Genomic DNA, 25,160 nt, shown 5'->3' with positions numbered 1-25,160 from the left:
CAAGCTATCCAAAAGTTTTTTTTCTTGTTGCATGTACTTCTTTTTTTTTGATAATGCAGGATTACCTATCTACTGTATTTATGCTTTTATTTAAAAGGAGTGGTGCATCTACTTCATTTATAGGTTAAGATGATAAAAAATAATTTTTACGCTCCAATTTATATTTTGCAATACTTTTTTGCTCTGGAAATGAAAAGATGAATATGATGAAGGTTCATTTATTTGTAAATCTGACTGTGCTTCATCAGACATGAACCTCACTGTACATAACTGCTTGAACCCCCTTTTTTTAAGAACAATACGTTTAGAAGAAACATTTACACACCAAAATTTTAATTTTTTCAAAGTCAGACATGACACTCAAATTAATCAAGTAATTTCAGTGGGTGGAGAGATTACTACAAGCACAGATTATAATTGGTGTGCATCTCGGCTCAATCTCGGGTCCCACAAAGGTACAGCAAACACTTCTGGTAGTCACCTGATGTGTCCTCCTATACACATACACATCAGTCAGTATATCATTTTAAACACAGGAAAAGAAGAGACTTAAACATGGAACCTACAATCTTAAAGTATGAACCACTACTCCGCCAGGCCGCCAGCCACAAATATTTATTTCGCTCCAGCAGACTAATGTCAAGGAAGACGTGATAAGCGAACCTACTGCATTGAATGATATTACGCTCGGGGGATTAAGTCTGTATGCGGCATGTTTGAGAAGAATCAGATCATCCTCACAGCCAAGTGTTTACGCCAAGTGTCTCACAGGCACACAAACACGCACTCAGACTTAAATTGTATGCACTTTTTCCTCTTAAACCTGAGCAGAGCCGCTGAGAAGGAATGTTTATGTCATCACTCTGCTTTTATGGACTTATCTACAGGATATGTTGGACTTGTTTAGAGAAATGGGCGGACACGCATGATATACTCGATGGACTTATTTGGGGAAATTACACCTTGAATATACTGGACTGTCTCAGAAAATTAGAATATTGTGATAAAGTTCTTTATTTTCTGTAATGCAATTAAAAAAACAAAAATGTCATACATTCTGGATTCATTACACATCAACTGAACTATTTCAAGCCTTTTATTATTTGAATATTGCTGATTTTGGCTTACAGCTGAAAAAAACTAAAAAATCCTATCTCAAAATATTAGAATACTTCCTTAGACCAAGTAAAAAAATAATTTTATAACAGCAAAACTAAATCAAACATTTGAAAATGTCCATTGATGCACTCAGTACTTGGTTGGGAATCCTTTTGCACGGATTACTGCATCAATCCGGCGTGGCATGGAGGCAATCAGCCTGTGGCATTGCTGAGGTGTTATTGATGCCCAGGATGCTTCGATAGCGGCCTTCAGCTCATTTGCATTTGTAGGTCTGGTGTCTTTCATCTTCTTCTTAACTATACCCCACAAATTCACGATGGGGTTCAGGTCAGGGGAATTAGCAGGCCAATCAAGGACAGTGATGCCATGGTCAGTGCACCAGTTACTGGTGGTTTTGGCACTGTGGGCAGGTGCCAGATCATGCTGGAAAATGAAATCCTCATCTCCATAGAGCTTTTCAGCAGATGGAAGCATGTAGTGCTCTAAAATCTCTTGGTACACAGTTGCATTTACTCTGGACTTGATGAAACACAGTGGACCAACACCAGCAGCTGACATGGCTCCCCAAACCATTGCTGACTGTGGGAACTTCACACTGGATTTCAAGCAACTTGGATTTTGCTCCTCTCCAGCCTTTCTCCAGACTCTGGCGCCTTGACTCCCAAATGAAATTCAAAACTTGCTTTCGTCTGAAAAGAGGACTTTGGACCACTCTGCAACTGTCCAGTGCTTCTTCTCCATAGCCCAAGTCAGACGCTTCTTCCGTTGTCATGAGTTCAGAAGTGGCTTGACCATGGGAATACGGCTATTGTAGCCCATTTCCCGGACACGTCTGTGAACTGTGGCTTTTGATACCTGGACTCCAGCTTCAGCCCACTGTCTTTGAAGCTCCCTCAAATTCTGGAAGCGGCTCTTCGTCACAATTTTGTTAAGGCTGCGGTCATCTCTCTTGGTTGTGGAGCGTTTCCGGCCACATTTTTCCCTTCCAACAGACTTTTTGTGGATATGCTTTGAAACTGCACTCTGTGAACAGCCTGCTCTTTGAGAATTTTCCTTTTGTGTCTTACCCTCCTGATGGAGGGTATCAATGATGGTCCTATGGACAGCAGTCTTCCCCATACTTGTGATTTAGTTTACTGAACCAAGCTGAGTGTTTTTAAGGCTCAGGAAACCCTCGCAAGGTGTTTCGAGTTAATTAGATGATTCAGGTGATTAGTTGAATAGCCTACTTGAATACTTTTTCATGATATTCTAATATTTTGAGATAGGATTTTTGAGTTTTCTTAAGCTGTAAGCCAAATTCAGCAATATTAAAATAATAAAAGGCTTGAAATAGTTCAGTTGATGTGTAATGAATCCAGAATGTATGACATTTTTGTTTTTTTAATTGCATTACAGAAAATAAAGAACTTTATCACAATATTCTAATTTTCTGAGACAGTCCAGTATATATATATATATATATATATATATATATATATATATATATATATATATATATATAGAGAGAGAGAGAGAGAGAGAGAGAGAGAGAGAGAGAGACAGAGAGAGAGAGAGAGAGAGAGAGAATTATAAAAAAAAAATAATAATATATATATGTGTGTGTGTGTGTAATGTAAGTATGTATGTACGTATGTGTTTGACGAAGCATACAAAACCTGAATGGTGTTGTAGAGTGGGTCACCATATTTGTCCTTGAAACAGGCAGCGATGTCCAGCATGTCCTCCTCACTCCTGGACACCAGGATTCTCATCAAAGTGTCGTCGTCCGTCCCAGGACGCTGCAGGAAATACAGTTCAGAAATGAGCCCAGAAAAAAAGTTTCAAAAGATGTAGCGAGGAAAAAAAAATTATAATAATACTCGAACGCTATAATGGTTTGCACCTTACGTCGACTACATAGACACCCTAGTCATCATTTAATTCCTTCCTTTAAAGAAACAGTATGTATTATTTGCTTACTCTTAGTGGTAAAAAAATCTTACAAAAACAACATAGCAACTTGAAGGTTAGTAAAAATAATTTAAGAATAATAAAGTTGATGGAATGTTAACACTTCAAGATTATTTTAACAATCATTCATTCATTCATTCATTCATTATCTGCACCGCTTATCCTCAGTAGGGTCGCGGGGGTACTGGAGCCCATCCCAGCTGTCTTCAGGCAGTAGGCATGGGACACCCTGAACTGGTTGCCAGCCAGTCGCAGGGCATTTTAACAATCAATCAATGTTTTAACTATTTTCCAAGTTGGATAAAATAAATCTATTTTATTTAAACCCATCAGTTTTAAAAGGTAATATCAAATCTATAAAAAGTTGTAAAAAAAAATCTCATACGCAGGATAATTTTGTTTTTTGGTTTGGACTGTGTAAAACACAAAAAAATAAGCAACCAGACATGCGGTCTTACGAGTCTGAGGATTGCTAATGAGAAATGGAATTTGACCAGGACAATTTGGCACATCAGTCAAATGTTTGATTACTTTACGTGTTACTCTATGGATACGATTGAAGTCTGAATAATAAAATTGCAGATAGAATTAGCGTGCGTGAATGGCGCAATTAGCGCCACGATAGCTAATGACGCTAGCCAAGAGTGTCAAAAATAATTCCCTGAACCGAGGAAACTGTCCATCATATAATTCATTCGGCTGGAATTGCTTTGCAGCTCAATTAGGGGAAGAAAATGTAAAAAACACACACCCTCATTGATTTGTAGAGCACCTCTGCAAAAAAAGAAGGAACGCTGCGAGTGCATTTCACTGTGAGGGAAAACAAAAGTTTCGGTTAATATTGTATATCTGGAATGTTGTTAATATAACTGATATGAAATGTTGTACCGATGGCAAGCAACAAGTTCTCCAGATTTCCTGTAGTCTCGCCTTCAATGCTGTCCTCGATGTCAGAACCGCACAGCTTCTTGTAGGCGTCAAATACTACGAACGAATAAACATATTTTTATAAGAATATAACCATGTAGAAGTGAATACTGACTGTATTTTATATTTCACTATAAATGTTTCATTAAAGGATTTACAGTACTCCGTTTTGATGGTCTTTAGAAAATGAAGAGTCTTGAGTTTAGTAGACACTCAAAATAATGAGAAAATATCAATACATTTTAAACTTGCAAGGAGAATAGGAAACAACTGTGCAAAAACCTTAAAGACCGAAAATTCCAATCCGTTTTAAAGGTCCTCCACTGAGCCCTTTCTTTCAATTAAATCTCATAGGTTACAAAATGAAGATCCACCCTCAAGGGTGTGGAAAATGAAGAACAGCAACATGACAGGCCAATAGTAACAATGATGTAAGCAGAGCGTAATAGTCAAGCGTATGTAAGAAGGCATTTGGAGGACACAAATAACATGTGGAACCAGGTGCTCAGGTCAGATGAGACCAAAATATAAGTTTTTGTCACAGACCAGAACGGACATAGGACTCAATTGCATACGTTTCTCAGTTTTTATTGAAAAGAGAGTGAGAGTAAGGCTTGCTTGCTTGATCCGAGGACTGACAGAAAACGGGAGCTAGCGAGGCGGTAGAGACACTTCCGTGTCGGACGAAGACAGGCTGGAATGGTAAGTCGTTTGGCCAGGGCTGGAGATCAGAGGCTACGTCAAGTTCTTAATCGGGGTCGTAGGCAGGAGGCAGGCAGAACAGGCGTAGTCAGGTCCAGAAATGGGTAATAAGCGGAAATCAGGCAGGAGACAAGTTTTAACAGGGACGGAGTCGGACGGGAACGCTCACTGAGTGAAACACAACAGCTCGCAACGATCTGACAAAATCTGAACTGAAGCCTGGGGCTTAAGAAGGATGTGGCCACCAATCAGCTTATCCGGCTGTTGGTGCCAATGAAGCCACCGCAGGTGTTCTAAATTGTTAATTATGACACTTTTTGGGTTGCTTTCCCTCTGCAGGGACTGGAAAGATCGTTTAAGTTGATGGAAAGATGGATCGCCAAATACAGGGCGATTCTGGCAGCAAATCTGTTGGAGTCTGCAAGAGACCTGAGAATGGGGAGCAGGTTCACCTTTCAACGGGACAGAAACCAGAAACATAAAGGAAAATCTAAAATAGAATGGTTTAAAATAGAACATTGTTAGTTCTATTTTAAACCATTCCATTAAACATTAAAGGTGTTAGAATGGCTAAGTCATAGTCCAGCCCAATCCCATAAAGCATTTGTGCAAAGATCTGAAAAATGCTGTACAAAAACAATCATGATCAAACTTTAAGGAACTTGAGCTTTTTTATAAGGAAGAATGGGCAATTTTATCTATCCATCCATCCATCCATCCATCCATCCACCCATCTATCCATCTATCTATCTATCTATCTTGTCACGGTTGCCCATTGCCCTCACTTGGCCCCGCCCGTTTGGCGCCAGCTGCGGCTCGTTGCGTGATTGGCTTCCCACCTATTTAAACGCAGCGCTCGCATTCACTCCTTGTTAGTCCGTCAACAAATCTCTGCACTTGCAAGACCTTTGTTTTGACTCTTTACGGTATCCTGCTTGTGTATCCAGTATCCGGTATTGATCCCGCCTGTCTCGTCCAGTCCGTTATCTTGCTGCAGTCTCCAGTATCCGGTATTGATCCCGCCTGTCTCGTCCAGTCCGTTATCTTGCTGCAGTCTCCAGTATCCGTTATCAATCCCGTCTGTCTCGTTCTGTCCGGTATCTTGCTCCAGTCTCCAGTATCCAATATTGATCTCGTCTGTCTCCTCCTACCCAGTATCTTGCTCCAGTCTCCAGTATCCCACATCGATCCCGTCGGTCTCGTCCTGTCAGGTATCTCGTTCCTGTCTTCGGTATCCAAAATCAATCCCATTTGTCTCGTCCTGTCTGGTATTTTGCTCCAGTTCCGGTATTGTTTGCGTCTGTCCCGTCCAGTGTCTACCCGTGTGTCCGGTATTGATCCCGTTTGTCTCGTCCTGTCCGGTATCTTGCATCAGTATCCGGTATCAATCCCGTTTGTCTCGTCCTGTTCGGTATCTTGCTTCAGTATCCGGTATAGATCCCGTCTCTCCCGTCCGGTATCTACCCGTGCGCCCTGTGTCGATCTCATCTTTTCCGTCCGGCCTCGATCTCGTCTGCCTCTGACTTCTCTGTCTCACTTCTTCCACCTCGTGATCGCCGCATCCCTGGCGTTTGTGTTCACGTGCATGACTGCCCCATCCCCGTAAAATAAAGCTTGCGTAAAAACGTTACTCGTCTGGGTCCTCCTATCTATCTATCTATCTATCTATCTATCTATCTATCTATCTATCTATCTATCTATCTATCTATCTATCTATCTATCTATCTATCATATTTATTTCTGTTTTAAGATGTGCAAAATCTATTGCGTAAAAAAGATCGCAGCAAAAGGAGGTTGTAGAAAGTATTCACTCAAAGGTGGCCAATATTTTTGCAACGTCTACTCATCAATTTTTTATTTGTTAACACAATATAAACTGTTGAATAAATTTGGTTTCTTTTCAAAATTGTCTCTCAAATGTTGTTGATTCTGAGGAAATATTTGGAGTAATTTTTATTTGTAAGTGTACCTGAAATATGCCAATATGTCAAAAAGTTTTTTGGGGGGGGCAATACAAGGCACTGTAAACAAACCATTCATCAGTCTTGTGTGGGTTGTAAAGAACTAAATCTGATGAAAGAAAACACAAACTCAAGTCGAACATCTCGTAAATCTCTATGCTCACCTTGAAGGAGATGTTCCGGGCTCCTGTTTCCAAGAATGTTGATGAATCTCTCCTCGTCCGTGCCAAACCTGGCCTCGCCAGCCGAGTACAAGTCCTGCGGTCACGGTAAACGGGCTTGCATGATTGCAACTTGTGAGTTATTAATGCTTGGGGTGCAAGTGTTGCATTTAGATCTGTCGGTAAATTCATCATTTTTCTTTTTTTTGCGATCTTTTACACCCCAGTAAACGGTTGCATTAAAAATAACTCAATTTACATCAAAAGTGGACCCAACCTTCTTGATTGTTTTGCACAAGCTACCACATAATATAAATGTATTGCCTGGAACAACCTTAAAGGGACACTGTGTTATACTGGACCACTATATAATAATAATAATAATTTCCTTGTATTGTCATTCTGTGTAACAATGTACACAGAACGAAATGTCGATTGCACCTGACCCGTTGTAGCGAGCCGATGCAGCCGCAGCCAACAGAGGGCGCCGCCGACCACTTTTTAAGTCTTAGGAATGACTCGGCCGGGGCGCGAACCACCGACCTCCCAGTCTCAAAGCGGGCGCCTTACCATCTAGGCTACTGAGCTGGTATGTCACTCTATTGTGTCTTGCAACAGAAAACAAGTGCTAAAAAGCACAAGGAAGAATGTTAATTTCGGCCCAGTCTGTTTGAGGTTTTTTTGGTGTCCGTAGCAGTATGATGGCGGACAATTATGTCAATTCCCTCTAGGTGAGCCTTATGTTATAAAATACATACAAATTTCTCAACCTGCAAGTGTTTAAAAACATGCACGTTTATTATGATAATTAATGAATTTTTGCTTGCTATTTAAAATCAATATTGTTTTGTTTAAATGACCTTTTCTATCAAAAGGAGGCACTAAATAATAAACACCGTCCCAATAAGAATAGTTCTAGTTTAGTTTCCACTGACCCAAAAAAAAAACAATATAAAAGGGGCTGCTGAGAATTTTTTTAATGTGTTTTTTTTTTACCATTACAGGCACAAAATAATACATACTCTCCCTTCAAGAGTATTTCTAGTTGATTTTCTTCTGACAACAAATACTCAGTAGTTGCATAAAGGAAAATAATATAAAAGGGACTGCTCAGAAAAAAATGAAATCTATCTAAGATCTATTGTTGTTTTTCTAAATAATGAAGTTTTTAGTAAGCGCTTAATAATATAATGTGCCTCTAATAATATATATATATATATATATATATATATATATATATATATATATATATATATATATATATATATATATATATATATATATATATATATATATATATATATTCATTTTCTTTGGAATAAAATTGCCAACCTTTTTAAAATACAGCCCAAAATTGGTCTAGTTCTTTCTAAGATGAAATAAAAAATATAAATAATCATTAAAAAAGAACAACAACAATTAAAACAACAACCACACTAAAATTGAGATATTTTTCCTAAACAAATCCCAAATGTTGTCTCAAATTATTTAAATGACACCAATCTAAAAAAAAGCGAAATGGCACAACTTGTATTTAATGTTTTGGGTTTAAAAACATCTGCACCTAAGAAAAAATTCAATTGGATCAAAATGAGCAACAAATTGGATGGTTTCTCACAAAATAACTCAGAAATTTGGATCAAGTGTATCCCAATCAGGATATATTTGAAGACTTTTTAACCAAACCTGTCAACCTCGGCCAATTTCTCCCTTTATTAATGATTGTAGTTCCACTTATTAAGTGACATTAAGCCCCTGTTTACTCACAGCCAAACCAGACTATGTATAATACCGCAAGACTATTAGCACTCTTCTATGACGTTTTTGTCTGCTAACAGTGACAGAGATGACCTAGATTAGATCTGAAATGGGCAAGACAAGATTGGTCTAACTCTTTTTTTCCCTGTACAATAGGTGTTATGCGGCATACACAATTTGAAATGATCAAAAACTGTCAAAAAACAGGGATTACGTATACGTTGACAGGTATGTTTTACAGTGTGTGTTAGACGTGTTCAATATGGTTGACTTCTTATGCAGCAGTAGGTTTAAAAAAATGTCTTATTTAGAATCAAACTTTAGCAGCAGGTGGCCAAGCAGTTTTCCAGTAAACAAGAAAAAAATATCAAAATCAAATTTTAAGTATTTCTGTTTCTATTCAGCTAAGGCTAAGGAAGCCAATTTCCGGAGCGCGGATGTTCCAGGACACACAGGAACCACATTTCCCAGGAGGCTGTGCTCCCGCGCACCTGCCAGCAAGATTTTTGCTGAAATATGCTTCTGGCGGTTTGCGCACTCATGGAGGGCATACAGGAGATAATGATCATTTTTGCCTTCTACCTTTGCGTCTTGGATGATGTTTTCCTCGTCCACTGCTTCCTCCCGTCTTCCCTTCTCAGTATAAACATAGAAAACAGTAACAAAAGTCAGTATGCTGTAAAAAACTAACCTTTTAGTGGTTTTTCGATTTTACAGTATTTAGTAGTGTGAATCTTACTTAACAGAATCAGATATTTTTATAGAGGTGTTACAACATAACAAAAATAGGTTATAATACTAAATAGACATAGGGAGGAAAAAAATATATATTTGTGCAAAATCTATATAATTGTCTTTTGTTAGACAACCTTTATGGTATATTTCAAAATTATGTTGTAAAGAGACCTGACCTGCAGGAGGATGACCAGCAGCCTTTGGTAGTATCCGGATGTGTCGCTGCAGATGTCCTTCTCTAGATTGCTGCCAAATTCTGTAATCATGTGATATATTTATATTTTTAGATATCATTTAAGGTTTAGTTTCACATTATTTTTTCCGAATGTGTATTTGGACAGAATGTCAGGATCTGACAAACCTTTTTCGCCCTTTTTTTTTTTTTTTTTTTTTTTTTTATGGGGCACCAACCTGGGGGGAGTGGCTAGGGAGCATCCGCCTGTGCGTAATCAGTCCACACCTGCACCTCAGTATTCCAGCTCCATATATTGACTGTGCCCGACAGCAGAGGTTGGCTGGTCTTTGTTTGTTTTTTTCTTATTTGTTGTCTCTTTGTTATAAAGCACCATCTTATTTTTGGGACATGCCTGCCTCGGTTTCTGCTTCCACGCATATGAGTCTACCACAATTTGCAACAGAAAGACCTGGCCATCAATGAACCTAAGGGGAAGCCTCCAGTCTCCTGTTCTGAGGCAAAGAACCTGATTTCAGACTGTCTGCCACAGCCTCCGTGCTCACTTCAGCCAACAGGTTTGGGACTTTCTCTTTGTTTTTGCCTGTTTCGCATCCGGCGATTGAGGGGTGTGTAAAATCAGAATGTGTCTCACCATTTACCCCCAGAGGGCAAGAACCTCAGGGGAGTGGATGGAGAGCACCCACCTGCCCCTTATCAGTCCACGTCTGCACCTTATTATTCCAGTTCCATATACTGAAAGGACCTCAGAGCAAGTTTTGGCCATTTGCAAGTTGGGTTTGTTTGTTGTTTCTTTTTATGAACTTTTTCAGTTTTTTGGACCACTTGTTTGTTACTTTGTACCTGGCTTTTGATATTAAACACTTTTAAGGCCCGCTAAGGGATTGTATCTGGCTTGTGAGACAACGCTGAGGGAAGCGCAAGAGAAAAATGAGCTGCAGGTTAAAATATGCCCACTTGATGTTGCCAAAGCCAGGTCCCTCTTACAAAGACATTGTAATTGTACCCCCCCTCTCTCTCTCTTTCTCTCTCTCTCTCTTTCTCTTGTTCTTCTTTGTCTCTGCTCTCTCTCTGTCTTTTTACCTTTTTTGCTGTCTCTCCCTTTTTTCCTTTTCTCTCTTTTCTCTCTTTCTCTCTTTCTTTCTTACTTTTCCCTTCCCTCTTTTCCCCCTTATCTTTTCTCTTTTTCTCTCTTTCTGTTTCTCTTTGGATTTCTTTCTTTCTCTCTCTTTCCCGCTCTCTCACTTTCAAGCTTTTTTTTCTCACAACCTCTCTCTCTTTTATCGCTCTTTCTCTCTTCCTCCCTTTGTCTCTTTCTTTGTCCCACCCTCTCTACTTTTATTTCCATCTCTTTCTCTTATTTCTTTCTCTCTTTTTTATTCCTCTCTAATTAGGTCTGGCCCCCAAAAGAATGTTTGTTCTATCGTGTGGCCCCCGAGTTAAAATGAGTTTGACACCCCTGCTATAAACCATATTTAAGTCCAAAAGATGGGCAGCACGGTGGCGCAGTGGTTAGCGCTTGTGCGGCACAGTTCATGTCTTGGGAACCTCCTTCCTGTGCGGAGTTTGTATGTTCTCCCCGTGCTTGCGTGGGTTTTCTCCGGGCACTCCGGTTTCCTCCCACATTCCAAAAACATGCATTTCAGGTGAATTGACCGGTCCGAAATGTCCCTGGGTGTGAATGAGCGAGTGAGTTGTCTGTCCCAGTGTGCCCTGCGATTGGCTGGCAACCAATTCAGGGTGTCCCCTGCCCACTGCCCGATGATTGCTGGGATGGGCTCCAGCACCCCCGCGACCCTACTGAGGATAAGCGGTGTAGCTAATGAGATGAGATGTCCAAAAGATTGGACGCGGGCCAAAATAAAGCCTTTTGTTTTAAATCTGTTGTGCATTACGTGGTGAACATCTCACTTATTCGCTGTTCATTTGATTCAACTTGAGCAAATAAAATATTTGAGCAGCTGTATCTCTCTATGGCATTTCTTGCAATCATATATGGTTGTAAAATACTAAAGGATCTTTGGGGATATTTCTAACTTGTGGACCCACGTTAATGGTAGCGTTTTAAAATATTTTGAAAAGAGTCTCATCATGCAATGTTCTCTACCCTATTTACTGCCATAGATTCACCATAGATTCAGTACATTCACTCAGGAATGGACCGCACAGAAAAAAATAAAGGTTTGCATCATTATTATTATTTTTATATTTATTGTTGTGCTTCTTATAGTAATCCCTTGCTAATTCGACCTTCAGTTATCGTTGGTTCACTGCTTCGTGGCTTTTAGATTGACTTGAATTGTCTTCATGGTCATTGATATCAACGTATAGTGCATTGCGTTCTACAGCAGACAGCAAACAGCAAATGCTATCACGGGTCAGGTTGTATGTGTTTGTGTTGGGTGGGCGTGACTGTCTGGGTACATTTACTCCGTTACATTTTCTTTTGTAAGTTTTGGGAAATTTTGTACTTCTAGAAGTATCTTTACATCCCTATACTTTTACTTGAGTAAATTTGTGAAGACAAAACTGTACTTTCACTCTGCTACATTAGGCATCATTGCAGTAGTTATTTCGTAACTTAATTTATACCCTCCTCACAAGTACAGTACGCGTCTGTCTTTATTATGATGCAGGACTCTGACAGGCTTTACCATGTTTAACCAATCAAACGTAGCAGCCTCGTCACGTGACCCTATTCAACTTCAGCGGGGTAAAAATTGTTTACAGATGAAACTGATGGAAAATGTCGCTTAGCAATACCGACTATGACAACACATAAGAGGAAGAGCAACCCTGGTCTCACATCAAAAGTCCGATCCCCTTACAAACACCAGCTCCAATATGCAATGTCTCCTTTGTTTGACTTCTTGGGCTAGCTTGTTGTTCTGCTTGCAGAGCCTGTTAGATAAGTATTGGGGCTTTAAATGTGCTACGTGGTGCTACACGTGCTTAATTTATTTGTTTGATTTATGCTATTTTTATTTTATTGTTTATCAAAGTACTTGAATTTACGTTGATTATTTTATCTCCTTTTAAATTAAATGTATTTTTTTGTTGATTGGATGGACTTTGACAATTTGATGATCTGTTTGGTTGTTTTCATAAAAACTCTATAAACACGACGTCGCTACAGTTACTCAGTACTTGAGTCATTTTTTCACCAAGTACTTTTTTATTTTTACTCAAGTAATTATTTGGATGACTACTTTTACTTTTACTTGAGTAATAATATTCTGAAGTAACTACTTTTAGTTGATGTCAGAACCAGAACAAATGGTAGACCCAATCGACTAACGTTTCACAAAAAAAGATTATTGGGATATTGAGAAAACAAACGCCAGCGATCCGGTGCTCGCTGGACGGGATCAGAGCGTGTTCGGAATGCGGAACTGAATCTCCCGGAGTGGGAGATCGTAGCGTGGTCAAACGGGAAAAACGTGTCGATACCCGGAGCGGGGGATCAGAGCGTGGTCGGTAGTCAAAAACAGGTCAATAGCCGGAGCGGGGGATCAGAGCGTGGTCGGTAGTCAAAAACGGGTCGTTAGCTGGGATGGGAGATCAGAACGTGGTCGATGATCAAAAACGGGTCGTAGCCAGAGACAAACAGGGAATCAGAAACAGATGAGTGGGATACGGGTGAAAGAAACTGGACCGACGGGAGTCAGAGTCAAAAGTGCTTGCCTTGTGTAAACAGAGGTTTGGAGAGGGACTGACTGGCAGCTGGCGCCAAACGAGCGGACACAGGTGAGTGTAATGAGTAATCATGACAGTTGAATAAAATGTTTGGCTACTCTACTCACCTCTGCATACACAGTAGACGTGAAGGTTTCATTTTAGCCAGGCTGCTTTTACCGGCTACGTTAAAGATCCATTGTAGCTTGGTTGTTAAAGACTGCAAAATATGCGAAATATCCATTCTGTACTGGCTGCCATTGACAGCTATATACATGAAAGATCTATTGTACTGTAGCTTGGTTTCCATAGATGACCAGATATGTCAAATATCTATTTTATCAAGGCTGCCATTGATGGCTACATAGGTTAATGATCCCATTTTGCTCAGTTGGCAGTAAATAAGTCAATATGGTTGGGCCGTGCTTGATTTTATTTACTGAATGTGCCTCAGGCCAGAGAGGATATCTAGCATGTACTTCGAAGCGAACATGATCAATAAATCGATTGAAGATGCACCGATGGTGTGTTCTAATTAGCATATCTTTCATGGTTGACCATAAGTGTTGACTGCTCTTTTTTCAGGCAAAGAAGTGTTAGTATATGCCATTGTGGCAAAATAAATCACCGCTAATGGCAGCAAAAGAACATTTATTGATCTTCTCACCTTTAGCGTAGACTTCAGCGACGTTTCGAAGGCGCGAGCCGCTCCTGGAGGCCAAGATCTCGATCAGCAGGTCATCATCAGTCCCAACGCCCTTCGGTGCAGTCAGAAGAGACAATCATCAAGAGTTTGCTAGGGTGGCTTCTATGGCCCCAGAGTTATTCGAATGAAAAAAATAATGATAAATTCCCCGTGTCAATTTTCCTATCTGTCGCGGGGGAGCTGAGTTGCCACGGCGACTTGGAACACCCACAATTTCAGCCTTTGAATGCCCAATTAACCGAATTCACGCTCATCTCAATGCTCGCTGCACTGAATATTTATTATGAAGTGTCACGAGGCTGTCTGATGAGCCATAGAGATGCTCATCCGAGTAGAAAGTATGCAGAGTAAAGAATCATAGATCAATCTTTTTGAAGCCAAAACAATTTTTTTTTCATTAGAAATCTTGAGGCAAATTGTCCATCGAGACTGTTTAAAAATGAATTCTTGGCACCTGTTTCATCAGCGTTTTTTTAAAGCTTAAATTGTCATGTTGCCTGAATTGACAATATAAAATCATCCAGGTTATTTATTTTGGTTAATTATTTTGCCCACATTTTGGATTTTACAATATTTGTAAGCTGTTTTTCAAGTTGTTCTTCATTTTATATTCTATTTTTCAAGGAAAATAACAAAAGTAATTCTTAAAATGACCAAAAATGATCTTCCTGTAACGATTACTGATGTGACCCACCTGTGCCCGCTCATTTGGCGCCAACTTCCGCGGGTTCTGATTGGCTCCCTGTCACTATTTGAACCCAGTCCTGTCAGTCCCCTGTTGTCAGTCCGTCTGCGAATCCCCGTGTATACTAGGCTAGCCTTTTTTGACCCTGACTCTCGCCTGTCCCGTTTTTGCTCCCTTTTGTCTCCGGCAACAACCTGTTTGGATCCTGACCACGTCTGCTCTCCCGTCCCGGCTCACAACCCCTTTTTGTTCCCGACTACGTCTACTCTCCCGTTCTGGCTTACGACTCGTTTTTGACCCCGATCAAGTCTTGCTCTCCCAGTCCTGGCTACCGACCAGTTTTCTGCCCCTGACACCGCCATCACCCGCTACGGAAGATCCACTTCTGTGTTCGGATCACAGAAGTGGAGTACGAGAGCGACTTGCTTCCTGCCCCCAGCGAACATCGTGGGCGCAGCCCTTCCGCTCTCTTTCAATCAAACTTGTGGGAAGCGTCACGCAAGTGGGTCCTGTTTCCGTTCTGGTCCTGACACTGCCAGTGGAACAAACATTTTTTTCGTATGTTCTTTTTGTAATTTATGTATCTATCGTTTGAAAATTTGGGTCAAAGTAAACATTAAAATCAGCAACCTTATGTGCAAGATTTATTTGATATGTTTTATTATTTCTTTGTAGCACAGTATGATCTTAAACACGTTCGTCAAACAAAAATAATTATTCAATATACTATACTACCTCATAAGTAGATTATTATTACATCATTTTTTTTTTTCAAATTGCCTTTTTATAGGGAAGTGTAGTAACAACTACAGTACAATACAATACAGTACAGTGTAGCATTGTACAGTGACTACCATAAATTAGTACTGTACAGTTGGTTATAGCACATTCAACAGTTCATCTTAGAGAATAGTATAGTATAGTATAGTATAGTATAGTATAGTATAGTATAGTATAGTATAGTATAGTATAGTATAGTATAGTATAGTATAGTGCAGAAGTCTGGGGCAATAATTACAACTGTTTACTTCAGCCCCTTTTTATCCTACAAAAATATGCAATTAGAACCATACACAGGGTATGATATAGGGATCATACTAATATTTTATTCCTGTGGTCCAAATTAATAAAATTGGATGATTTAGTAAAATCTTTCACTTCACAACTGCTATTTAAGGTCAACAAAAACATAATGCCAGAAAACATCTCAAAATTCATTCGGAAAGAGGGAAAATTATAACTTAAGGGGCTGTAGTAAATTCATAATCCCAAAGTTGAGAACTACCAGGAAAAGTGTGTGTGTGTGTGTGTGTGTGTGTGTGTGTGTGTGTGTGTGTGTGTGTGTGTGTGTGTGTGTGTGTGTGTGTGTGTGTGTGTGTGTGTGTGTGTGTGTGTGTGTGGAGTCAAACTTTGGAACAATTTACAAGAGATCAAACAATGTCCAACTATTCACATGTGTAAATATAAATACAAACAAACATTACTGGCAGAATACAGAGATTAAGAAAATGTCTATGAGTGATACTAGAGATTGGAAATACTGTGTTTACAACTATAGTTAACCTTGTTATTGTTACTATTATTATATCATAACTGTTATCACTGGTATTGTTGTTATTATCATTGGTGTCAGAGTGATATTTAGTGATAAGTAGCATTATAACGTTAATTAATGGGTACTACGATGATTCGTGAATAAAATATGTGACTATTGTAATTATTATAGTTATTGATATCTGACCTATGTAATATGTATTTTGTTATATTCACATACAAAAGAGGAGCTATCTGTAAAATGTAATTAATAAGGAAGATGAAGGCGTAGGGAAAATAAACGTCCTTTTCGAACATGATGTGTTAACATTTTTTTTGTTGTTGACTCATTATTTTTGTCCTGTTTTTATTTTATAATGTTCGAAATAAAGTTTTAATTTATAGTATAGTATAGTATAGTATAGTATAGTATAGTATAGTATAGTATAGTATACAAGTGTATAATAATAATAATTTCCTTTGTATTGTCATTCTTTGTAACAATGTACACAGAACGAAATGTCGATACACCTGAACCGTTGTAGCGAGCCGATGCAGCCGCAGCCAACAGAGGGCACCGCCATTTTACCAATGTTATAAGTCTTAGGTATGACTCGGCCGAGGCGCGAACCAGCGACCTCCCAGTCTCAAAGCGGGCGCCCTACCATCTAGGCTACTGAGCTGGTAGTGTATTGGTGTTTTTATGTTTTTGTTTCATTTATATTTTCCAATATTGAAATATAGTGTATGCATTACACTGCACAGCATAGTATTGTATTGGATAGTATAAAAATTATATATGGTTGTATGGTAGTAAAGTATAGCACAGTATGAACTAGCCTAGACTAGCCTAATTAATTGTAGTAAACAGTTCTATAACATACCCTAGCATTGTGCATAGCATAGCACAGCACACAGTAGCACAGCATACTATAGCAAAGAATTATCGTAGTTCACAAAATTATGGCTTGGTGACTAATTTCATAGAGCATAAAAATGAGTCACAGTTGTTTTAAAAGAATAATAGCTCTGTGGATTGTTCATTTTCAGCTAGTGCTTCGTGTTCTGACAAGCTGTCAAGAATTAAACTCACATCTTAAAGTGTGAGTGTTTCCACTTGTCAGTTTCAAAATTTCGTTGGGCGTACATAATGCGACGGTCCTGCTGTTATGATTCATTTCACCCTCGTTAGTGCCGCAATTTTGGAAAGCCTTTTGACAAGCAAAAGCTTTTTTGGCATGTGTTTGAATTTTTTCAGGAAGACAGTCACTTTCATCACATTTAATTGCAATGGGTAACAAGTGGGCTCCCGTGGGGTTTGTTCAAAGAAATGATGGTTTTGTTACAGTATGGAGTAAATATTTTAGTACCTTCAATTTTGTAGCTTACTTCTAGAGTTGGGTGTGTTACTGAAATAAAGTAATTTGAGTAATCCCTTGCTGTATCCCTGTTCACTTATTGCGGTTTCGCTACTTAGTGGATTTTCACTCGGCAATCCGATTGGCTAAACAGAGGAAAATGCTTTCTATCACAGACAAAGTTAGACTTCTTGACCCGCTAAACTTACTTTGGAGCCACATGCGGGTGTTCGGCGCTCCCTCGTGGATCGCTGGCACCTTTTTAAAAATATTTGATAATGGAATAATATATGGTTTCTGTAGGACACAACCAGAAGGTACAGTGGCTTGCGAAACTATTTGGCCATCTGGAACTTTGTGACCTTTTGCCACATTTCAGACTTTCAGCTCATACAAGGAGAAAACTGATCAGAGATGCAACCAAGAGGCCCACGATCACTCTGGATGAACTGCAGAGGTCTACAGCTGAGGTGGGAGAATCTGTCCATAGGACAACAATTAGTCGTATACTGCACAAATCTGGCTTTTATGGAAGAGTGAAAAGAAGGAAGCCATTTCTTAAAGATATCCAAAAAACAAAAAAGTGTTGTTTAAAGTTTGCCACAAGCCACCTGGGAGACACACCACACATGTGGAAGAAGGTGCTCTGGTCAGATGAGACCAAAATTGAACTTTTTGGCAACAATGCAAGATGTTCTGTTTGGCGTAAAAGCAGCAAATCTCATCACCCTCAACACACCATCCCCACAGTCAAACATGGTGGTGGCAGCATCATGGTTTGTGCTTGTTTTTTTCTGCAGGGACAGGGAAGATGGTTAAAATTGATGGGAAGATGGATGGAGCCAAATACAGGACCTAATGGAGTCCGAAAAAGACCTGAGACTGGGACGGAGATTTGTCTTCCAACAAGACAAAATAAAGCAAAAGCTACAATGGAATGGTTCACCAAAAAACATATCAAGGTGTTAGAATGGCCAAGTCAAAGTCCAGACCTCAATCCAATTGAGAATCTGTGGAAAGAACTGAAAACGGCTGTTCACAAACGCTTTCCATCCAACCTCACTGAGCTGGAGCTGTTCTGCAAGGAGGAATGGGCAAAAATATCAGTTTCTCGATGTGCAAAACTGATAAAGACATACCCCGAGCGACTTGCAGCTGTAATCGCAGCAAAAGGTGGCGCAACAAAGTATTAACTCAATGGGGCTGAATAATTTTGCACGACACCCACTTTTTCGTTTTTAGTTGTTAAAAAAGTAAAAAAATTTCCAATAAAGTGTATTCTACTTCATGATTGTGTCCCACTCATTGTTGATGCTTCACAATAAATTATAGTTTTATATCTTTATGTTTGAAGTCTGAAATGTGGCAAAAGATCGCCAAGTTCAAGGGGGGCAAATAGTTTTGCAAGCCACTGTAGATCCGGAGACATAATTGGCCAGTCCATCCCCTTTAATCTTAGCCCCTTTAAAAAAAACCTTGGTCATCTTATTAGGGGCCAATGTCAGGTTAGAACATTTCCCTGCGACCCAGTTTCTGGAGGGATGGGATCATTCTCTGCTCCAGTATTTCATAGTACATGCATACAAGTTCAAATGCAATTACCCAATTCCAGTTGCACTCATGCAGCCCCAAACCATGACATGCCCAACAGCATGCATGACTTAAGGCAGGACACAAACATACCTCACACCATCTGAGCCAAGTAAGTTAATCTTTGTCTCAGACCAGAGGATATCTTTCCAGTTAGCCATGGCTTTTGTTTACATACTTCTTTTCATTGTGTCAAAGCGATATTTCCTCTGTGATTTTCTATTTTCGGTGATGTTCCATTAAACGTTAGAATTAAATCTCTGCAGAAATGCGACATACTGTAAAATACTAATGGCATCATGTCATACACATGCTTTATGAGGAATACCTTGAATATGACAATATCAGAATTGTTTTTATTTTGTAAAGATTTTGAAGAATAATAACCCATGGGGTCATTTTTGACTCCACATATGCATCCAATGGTTAAAAGTAGGGAAGGAGCGCACCATATTTTGAGGCGGCAGTGGCTCAGGAGGTAGAGCGCTCGTCTTGGGATTAAGAGATCGCAGGTTCGATTCCAGGCTCCTCCGTGTTACATGTCGAAGTGTCCTTGGGTAAGACACTGAACCCCTAATACCCCCAATAAGCAGGTTAGCGCCTTACATGGCTGCACGGCCGCTATGGGGAAATGTGAAGCACATTGTAAAGCGCTTTGGGAAGTCTTGACTTGAAAAGCGCTATATAAAATGCAGATAATTTCATTTCATGTTTTAACGACAGATGAGTTCCCGAGAAAAATAGTTACGTTCCAGGAACGAGTACCTCTGTAACACATTACTTACAACACCGTCTACCACAAAGGTCAAAAATTGTAAAAAAAATCAACCTTGATGGCTTTGTGCAGCAGTGTGGCGTCGTACAAAACGGGCGGGGTCATCAGGCTAACGATGAGACTCTCGAACAGACCTCCGAGCTCAGACTTGAGAGCCTCCACCAGATCCTGCGGGAAGCCAACGATTGATGAGCGTGCCTGTCGCCAATAACTAAATTTGTATCGAACTGGATTGTGTTTCATTCCAAACGTCGCAGACTCCAAGACGAATAAGCAACGAGGACTTAAGCCGTTGCAGAGGAAATGAAAAATATTGAAATAAAAGACCTTTAGAACCGTAGTTCAAGGTTTGTTTTCTTTGTATTTTTCACATACATTTCAACGCCTAATGAAATTAAATCGTACTGCAAAGGTTAATAGAACCGGGCTGTATCCAACAAATGTACTGGTGTTCCTTTAACCAGACATTGTGTATTATTTTGCGCCTCCTAGTGGTTAAGAATTGAATAAATTAAAAAATAGTATAGAATTGAACATTAAGCAAAAATCAATGAAATATCATATAAACAAGCATTTTTTAAATACTCGTAGGTCGATGAATTTGAATCTATTTTATGTAATATGACCCTCACCTATTGGGAGCTGACATGATTGTCCATTATCTTGCTGCAATGAGTACCCATTTTGTCCCCCTTTCAGGCATTCTGTTATGCATTGAAGTGATGTTTACATGTGTACACAAAGTGTGTAGTTGTCTGAAATTAATAAATAAATGAAATGAAATAAATGAATGCAATTAGACCCTTATTTGGGAGCTTTGTTTCCTTATCCTCACTGTAAATGTGGAACTGGAGTCGTCCAATTTCGTTGTCACAGCATATCCCATGTTGTAACAATGACAATAAAGGCATATTCTATTCTATTCTATTCTATTCTATTTTTGTCGAAAGTCACGTTTATTCAATGGTGCTTTGTGTTAAAAAAAACTTTTCTTGGTTGTTTTGTACTATGTCCTGTTTTGAGTACAAAAACAAACCAGAATCTGGGATTTATACAACGAAAATGGGACTATTTTAAACAAAATGGCCCAAATTTTAAGGTTTGTTTAGTAAAAGTAACAGTGTTGTGTTTATTGGTGTTGTTATTGGAATTGTTCATTGCCTACCATGATTTTATGATTTATTTATTCATAGCCTTTTAATCATTACAGTCATTTTTAATTTAGTTATTCATGTAGTCATAATTATTTGAAATAAGGATGTATAATTTTATTTAATTGTTATTATTCAGCTTCTCTTTCATCTCATTGATGTTTTATTTTGTAGTGAAAATATGGGCTTGTAATATAAGTTCCTGTTAGAACCGATATGCCCAGCTTACTTTCTTATTTTTGTTTTATTTAGATTTCAGTCCTTGGGACCACACTCCCTGTATAAAAGTAATAGTCAGCCATTTTTACTTCACAATTGTGAATCGCAGTCTTGTTCTGCACCACATCTGTACCTGGAATATTCAGTAGTAAAAATCTCAACAGAACTGCTAAGCTGTCTCACAATCCAAATGTAAACTAACAAGTGGGGGAAAAGCTTTCTTTTCAAAAGGATGCTTTATTTAAAATGACCCAATTTTTGTGGGCAGGTCTACACAAAACCATGAACTTTTTGGGGTTTGTTAAGACGGATGAATAATATCGAATTTTCTTTATAGTCATTGATAACAACGTAGTGAACATTGTTAACGAGGAGATTAGACGTGGCTCTCCGGGACAAACATTGGGTCAAATTCAGCCAACTGCTAGATTAGAATATTTTTAACCCAATCTTTTTTAGGTTGTAAGTAAAGAAATTCATCAGAGTCTAAATTCTCAGGTAAGTTCAATGACATAATTTTTCACATCATTTTTCCCCCTCACACTTAAAGCATCACTAGTATTATTTGACAAATGGAGAAGTTTACGCTTCTTCTTAATATCGGGCCAACTTGTCATCCAACCTCACCTTTCCGTACGCCGTTTTGTACGCTGCCTTTATTTGCTGTCGTTGATCGTTGCTGCGTGCCGCTAGAAGCATGAGGACCACGTCTTCATCCGTCCCTGTTGAAAAAGGGGGATAAAGGTCTGTGAGGAAAACAGGATTTAAAAGTGGCGGGCCATGAATTTATCACCTAGGCCTCCAGTAGTGTTACGTCTGAATCAATACAAATCTCAATACCTATTTTATGGCTGTAAAACATTTATTGTGACACATGTAAAAAGGCATCAATAATAACCTCTTAAAGCTCAAAACACAAAGCATGAAATAATAGATATATACCGGATTCATCTCCCCCTAGTGGGAGGTGGCTAGAGTCAAGAAAACATTCGCATTTTTGACTCTTTTTGGGAGATTGATACAGAAGAGGGGATTCCCAGCCCCCTCGCTCAACCCAACTGATGTGTTGCAACATCTCATTGAGAGTCATTAGGTGACCAAAGCCCCCAATTCCAACTCCTAATGCTGAGCAGAAAGCAGGGAGGCAATGGTTACCAATGATGTAAGTCTTAGGTATGAGGCTCGAACCAGCAAACTCCCAGTCTCGGAGCGGGCGCCCTACCCACAAGGCCACCAGGGTGTTGATATTACTGCCATAAATACTATTTAATTAAAATTCCCGAGCAGCGAACCAGCGACGACCGAAACGCAAAGTAGCAAGGGTTCGCTGTATTTTTAAGGCCAATCCAGAAGGCCTTGCAGGCCCTGACAGCCCACCACTGCGATTTAATAATTGTTAAGATGCGAAGTCAGAAAGGCCTCTTTAGAGAGAGACTGAAAATCTGAAAGGATAAACAAAAGGAAGAGCTACAGCGGTCCGTTGAGAAGAGGAGACGCTTATCACGGCCCTAAGTAAGGTTGCAGAATTGGAATAAGTTCAAGTGCATTGTGAATATTTCTGATAAGTGCAAAAACTTACTGTATGATTTAAAGATAAGCAGCACGGAATAAAACGAAAAGTGTTATGAACTTATACTTTGCCAAACACTTAGATCTTTGTAAATAAATATAAGTAATCACAATCATTTGTACATCTACTGGGTATTATTTCTTTCCACATCTTTAATTAATATTCACTGTCTCCACACACGAAAGGCGTTTTTCGAAGCACTCTTCATTGCAAACCAACGACAGCCTGGGTGGTTCATTAATGCTAAAAATAGCCGGGCGCTAAGTGAGAAGGGCAATGAGAAGAGCGCCTATGAGACATCCATCCATTATCTGCACCGCTTATCCTCAGTAGGGTCGCGGGGGTGCTGGAGCCCATCCCAGCTATCTTTGGGCAGTGGGCAGAGGACACCCTGAACTGGTTGTCAGCCAGTCGCAAGGCACACGGGGAGAGACAATTCTCTCGCTCATTCACACCTAGGGACAATTTAGACCGGCCAATTATCCTGACATGCATGAATGTGGGAGGAAAGCAGAGAGCCCGGAGGTAACCCATGCAAGCACGGGGAGAACATGCAAACTCCAACAGGAAAGTTCGATCTCATGACCTCAAAACTGTGCCGCACACACGCTAACCACTGCGTCGCCATGCTGCCCGTCTTTGAGACAATACTCTTCAAATAGAATATTTACACGGAGTGAATTTGTCAGGATCAGAACGGAAACAGGACCCAATTGCGTTAAGTTTCTCACAAGTTTTATTAAAGGAAAGAGGAAGGGCTGCGCCCACGACCCAGTGTTCGCTGGACGCGGGAAGCAAGTCGCTCTCGTACTCGGATTGTGATCCAAACATGGAAGTTGATCTTCCGTAGCGGGCAAAGGCGGTGTCAGGGACGGAAAAATGGTCGGTAGCCGGGACTGGAAGAGCAAGGCGTGGTCGGGATCAGAAATGAGTCGTGAGCCAGAACGGGAGCGTAGACGTAGTCGGGGAAAAAAAGAGGTCATAAACTGGGACGGAAAAGCAGACGTAGTCAGGATCAAAACAGGTATTAGCCGGAGACAGACGGGAGCAAAAAACTGGACAGGTGGGAGTGACGGTCAAAAAAAGGCTTGCCTAGTATACACTGAGGTTTGCAGACGGACTGACAACAGGGGACTGACAGGACTGGGTTCAAATAGTGACAGGGAGCCAATCAGAACCCGTGGCGGTTGGCGCCAAATGAGCGGGCACAGGTGAAAAACATCGGTACTTATGACAGAATTGGTCAGCATTTTAAACGCAAGCAAAAATTTCGGTTTGTTCGATATTGTAAAAAAAAATGCATAGATTATGAATATTAAAAAAAAATTACAAAATAAAATAAGAAATAAACGAGAACTTACCGAGTCCTTTCATGGCTTGGTTGAGGATTTCAGCATCATGCTTGGCGTCAAAGTTGACGTAAGGTCGGACGCTGCCTCGGTATGCCTGCAGGCAAGGAATCGATTTAATTGTTATAACATTAATGTAAAGGATTCATTGTGATTGTAGTGTTTTCCGACACACAAAATGAAGCTTGCAGTTGCCAGCCTGCATTACTAAAATTTGCGTAACTTATAATTACTTTGTTTTTGTTTTTATCGTTACAGTAATCCCTTGCTGTGTCGTGGTTTATTTTTCAGGGTTTCCCTACTTTGCAGATTTTTGTCATGTTCTGCATTCTAAATGAGAGAAAGACGCTTTCTATCGCCAACATAGGTGGACTTCTTGACCCACTAAACGTGCTCTGGAGTCACATGTGGGTCTCTGGTGCTCTTTAATGGCTTTCTGGTCCTTTTTCTAAAGTTTTTGATGATGGAAAAAATATCGGCTTTCACATGAAGTGGATCGTTTCCTTAATTTGTACAGTTGTGCAATAAACGTCAAGATTATTTTCAAAATTGTAATTTGACAGTACAGGAGTTATTTGTGTAAAAAAAGTTTAAAAAGTACAGTACTTTTATTTGTTAAACAAATACTTGGTTTTTTTCTTGAGCAATAAATAAAGAAACAATCAAACAAACAAACCAAAAAATTAATAAACAAATACAAATTCTAAAAATTAGATTAATAAATAAAGGTTTCTACTTGAAGGTTTTGACTATTTCCGGACATTTTTGGATCGCAACCCTTGCATCCTAAGCAATGTTCCTTCTAATTTTCCACAGGTCTGAGCGTTCACACAAAGTCGGTGAGTAACGCTTGAAACAACAGTGAGCAACCATAATCCCAAGTGTGGCAGGATAATTAAATATCAAACATGCCCCAAACTCGACATCAAGTTACATTTTGCTGGGTTTCCGGGAATGCAAAATTATTTTTCTCTTTTGAATGAATTGACTCATGTACTATTGCAAAGGTTGTACGGCCTACAAACGTCGTTTGTTCT

The 25,160-nt window shown here is 39.6% G+C and overlaps 1 protein-coding gene across 1 annotated transcript; it reads right to left on the bottom strand.

Annotated features, from left to right (window-relative positions):
* Window positions 1-401: 401 nt before the first annotated feature.
* Window positions 402-24,163, bottom strand: anxa5a (annexin A5a). The gene is made up of 11 exons (XM_088344049.1): window positions 24,136-24,163; window positions 21,832-21,926; window positions 19,889-20,002; window positions 13,855-13,945; window positions 9,496-9,575; window positions 9,167-9,217; window positions 6,830-6,923; window positions 3,964-4,059; window positions 3,827-3,885; window positions 2,781-2,903; window positions 402-494 (listed from the first exon to the last, which is right to left on the bottom strand). The coding sequence occupies exons 1-11, from the start codon at window positions 24,146-24,148 to the stop codon at window positions 435-437; spliced, it is 876 nt and encodes a 291-aa protein (XP_088200175.1). The 5' UTR covers window positions 24,149-24,163; the 3' UTR covers window positions 402-434.
* Window positions 24,164-25,160: the final 997 nt, after the last annotated feature.

The sequence above is a fragment of the Urocampus carinirostris genome, chromosome 9 (genome assembly GCF_059441175.1).
Source record: "Urocampus carinirostris isolate Australia breed hairy pipefish chromosome 9, RoL_Ucar_1.0, whole genome shotgun sequence".
Lineage (NCBI taxonomy): Eukaryota > Metazoa > Chordata > Actinopteri > Syngnathiformes > Syngnathidae > Urocampus > Urocampus carinirostris.
The sequence above is the reverse complement of the archived record's forward strand: the minus strand, read 5'-3'. Positions and strand labels throughout refer to the sequence as shown.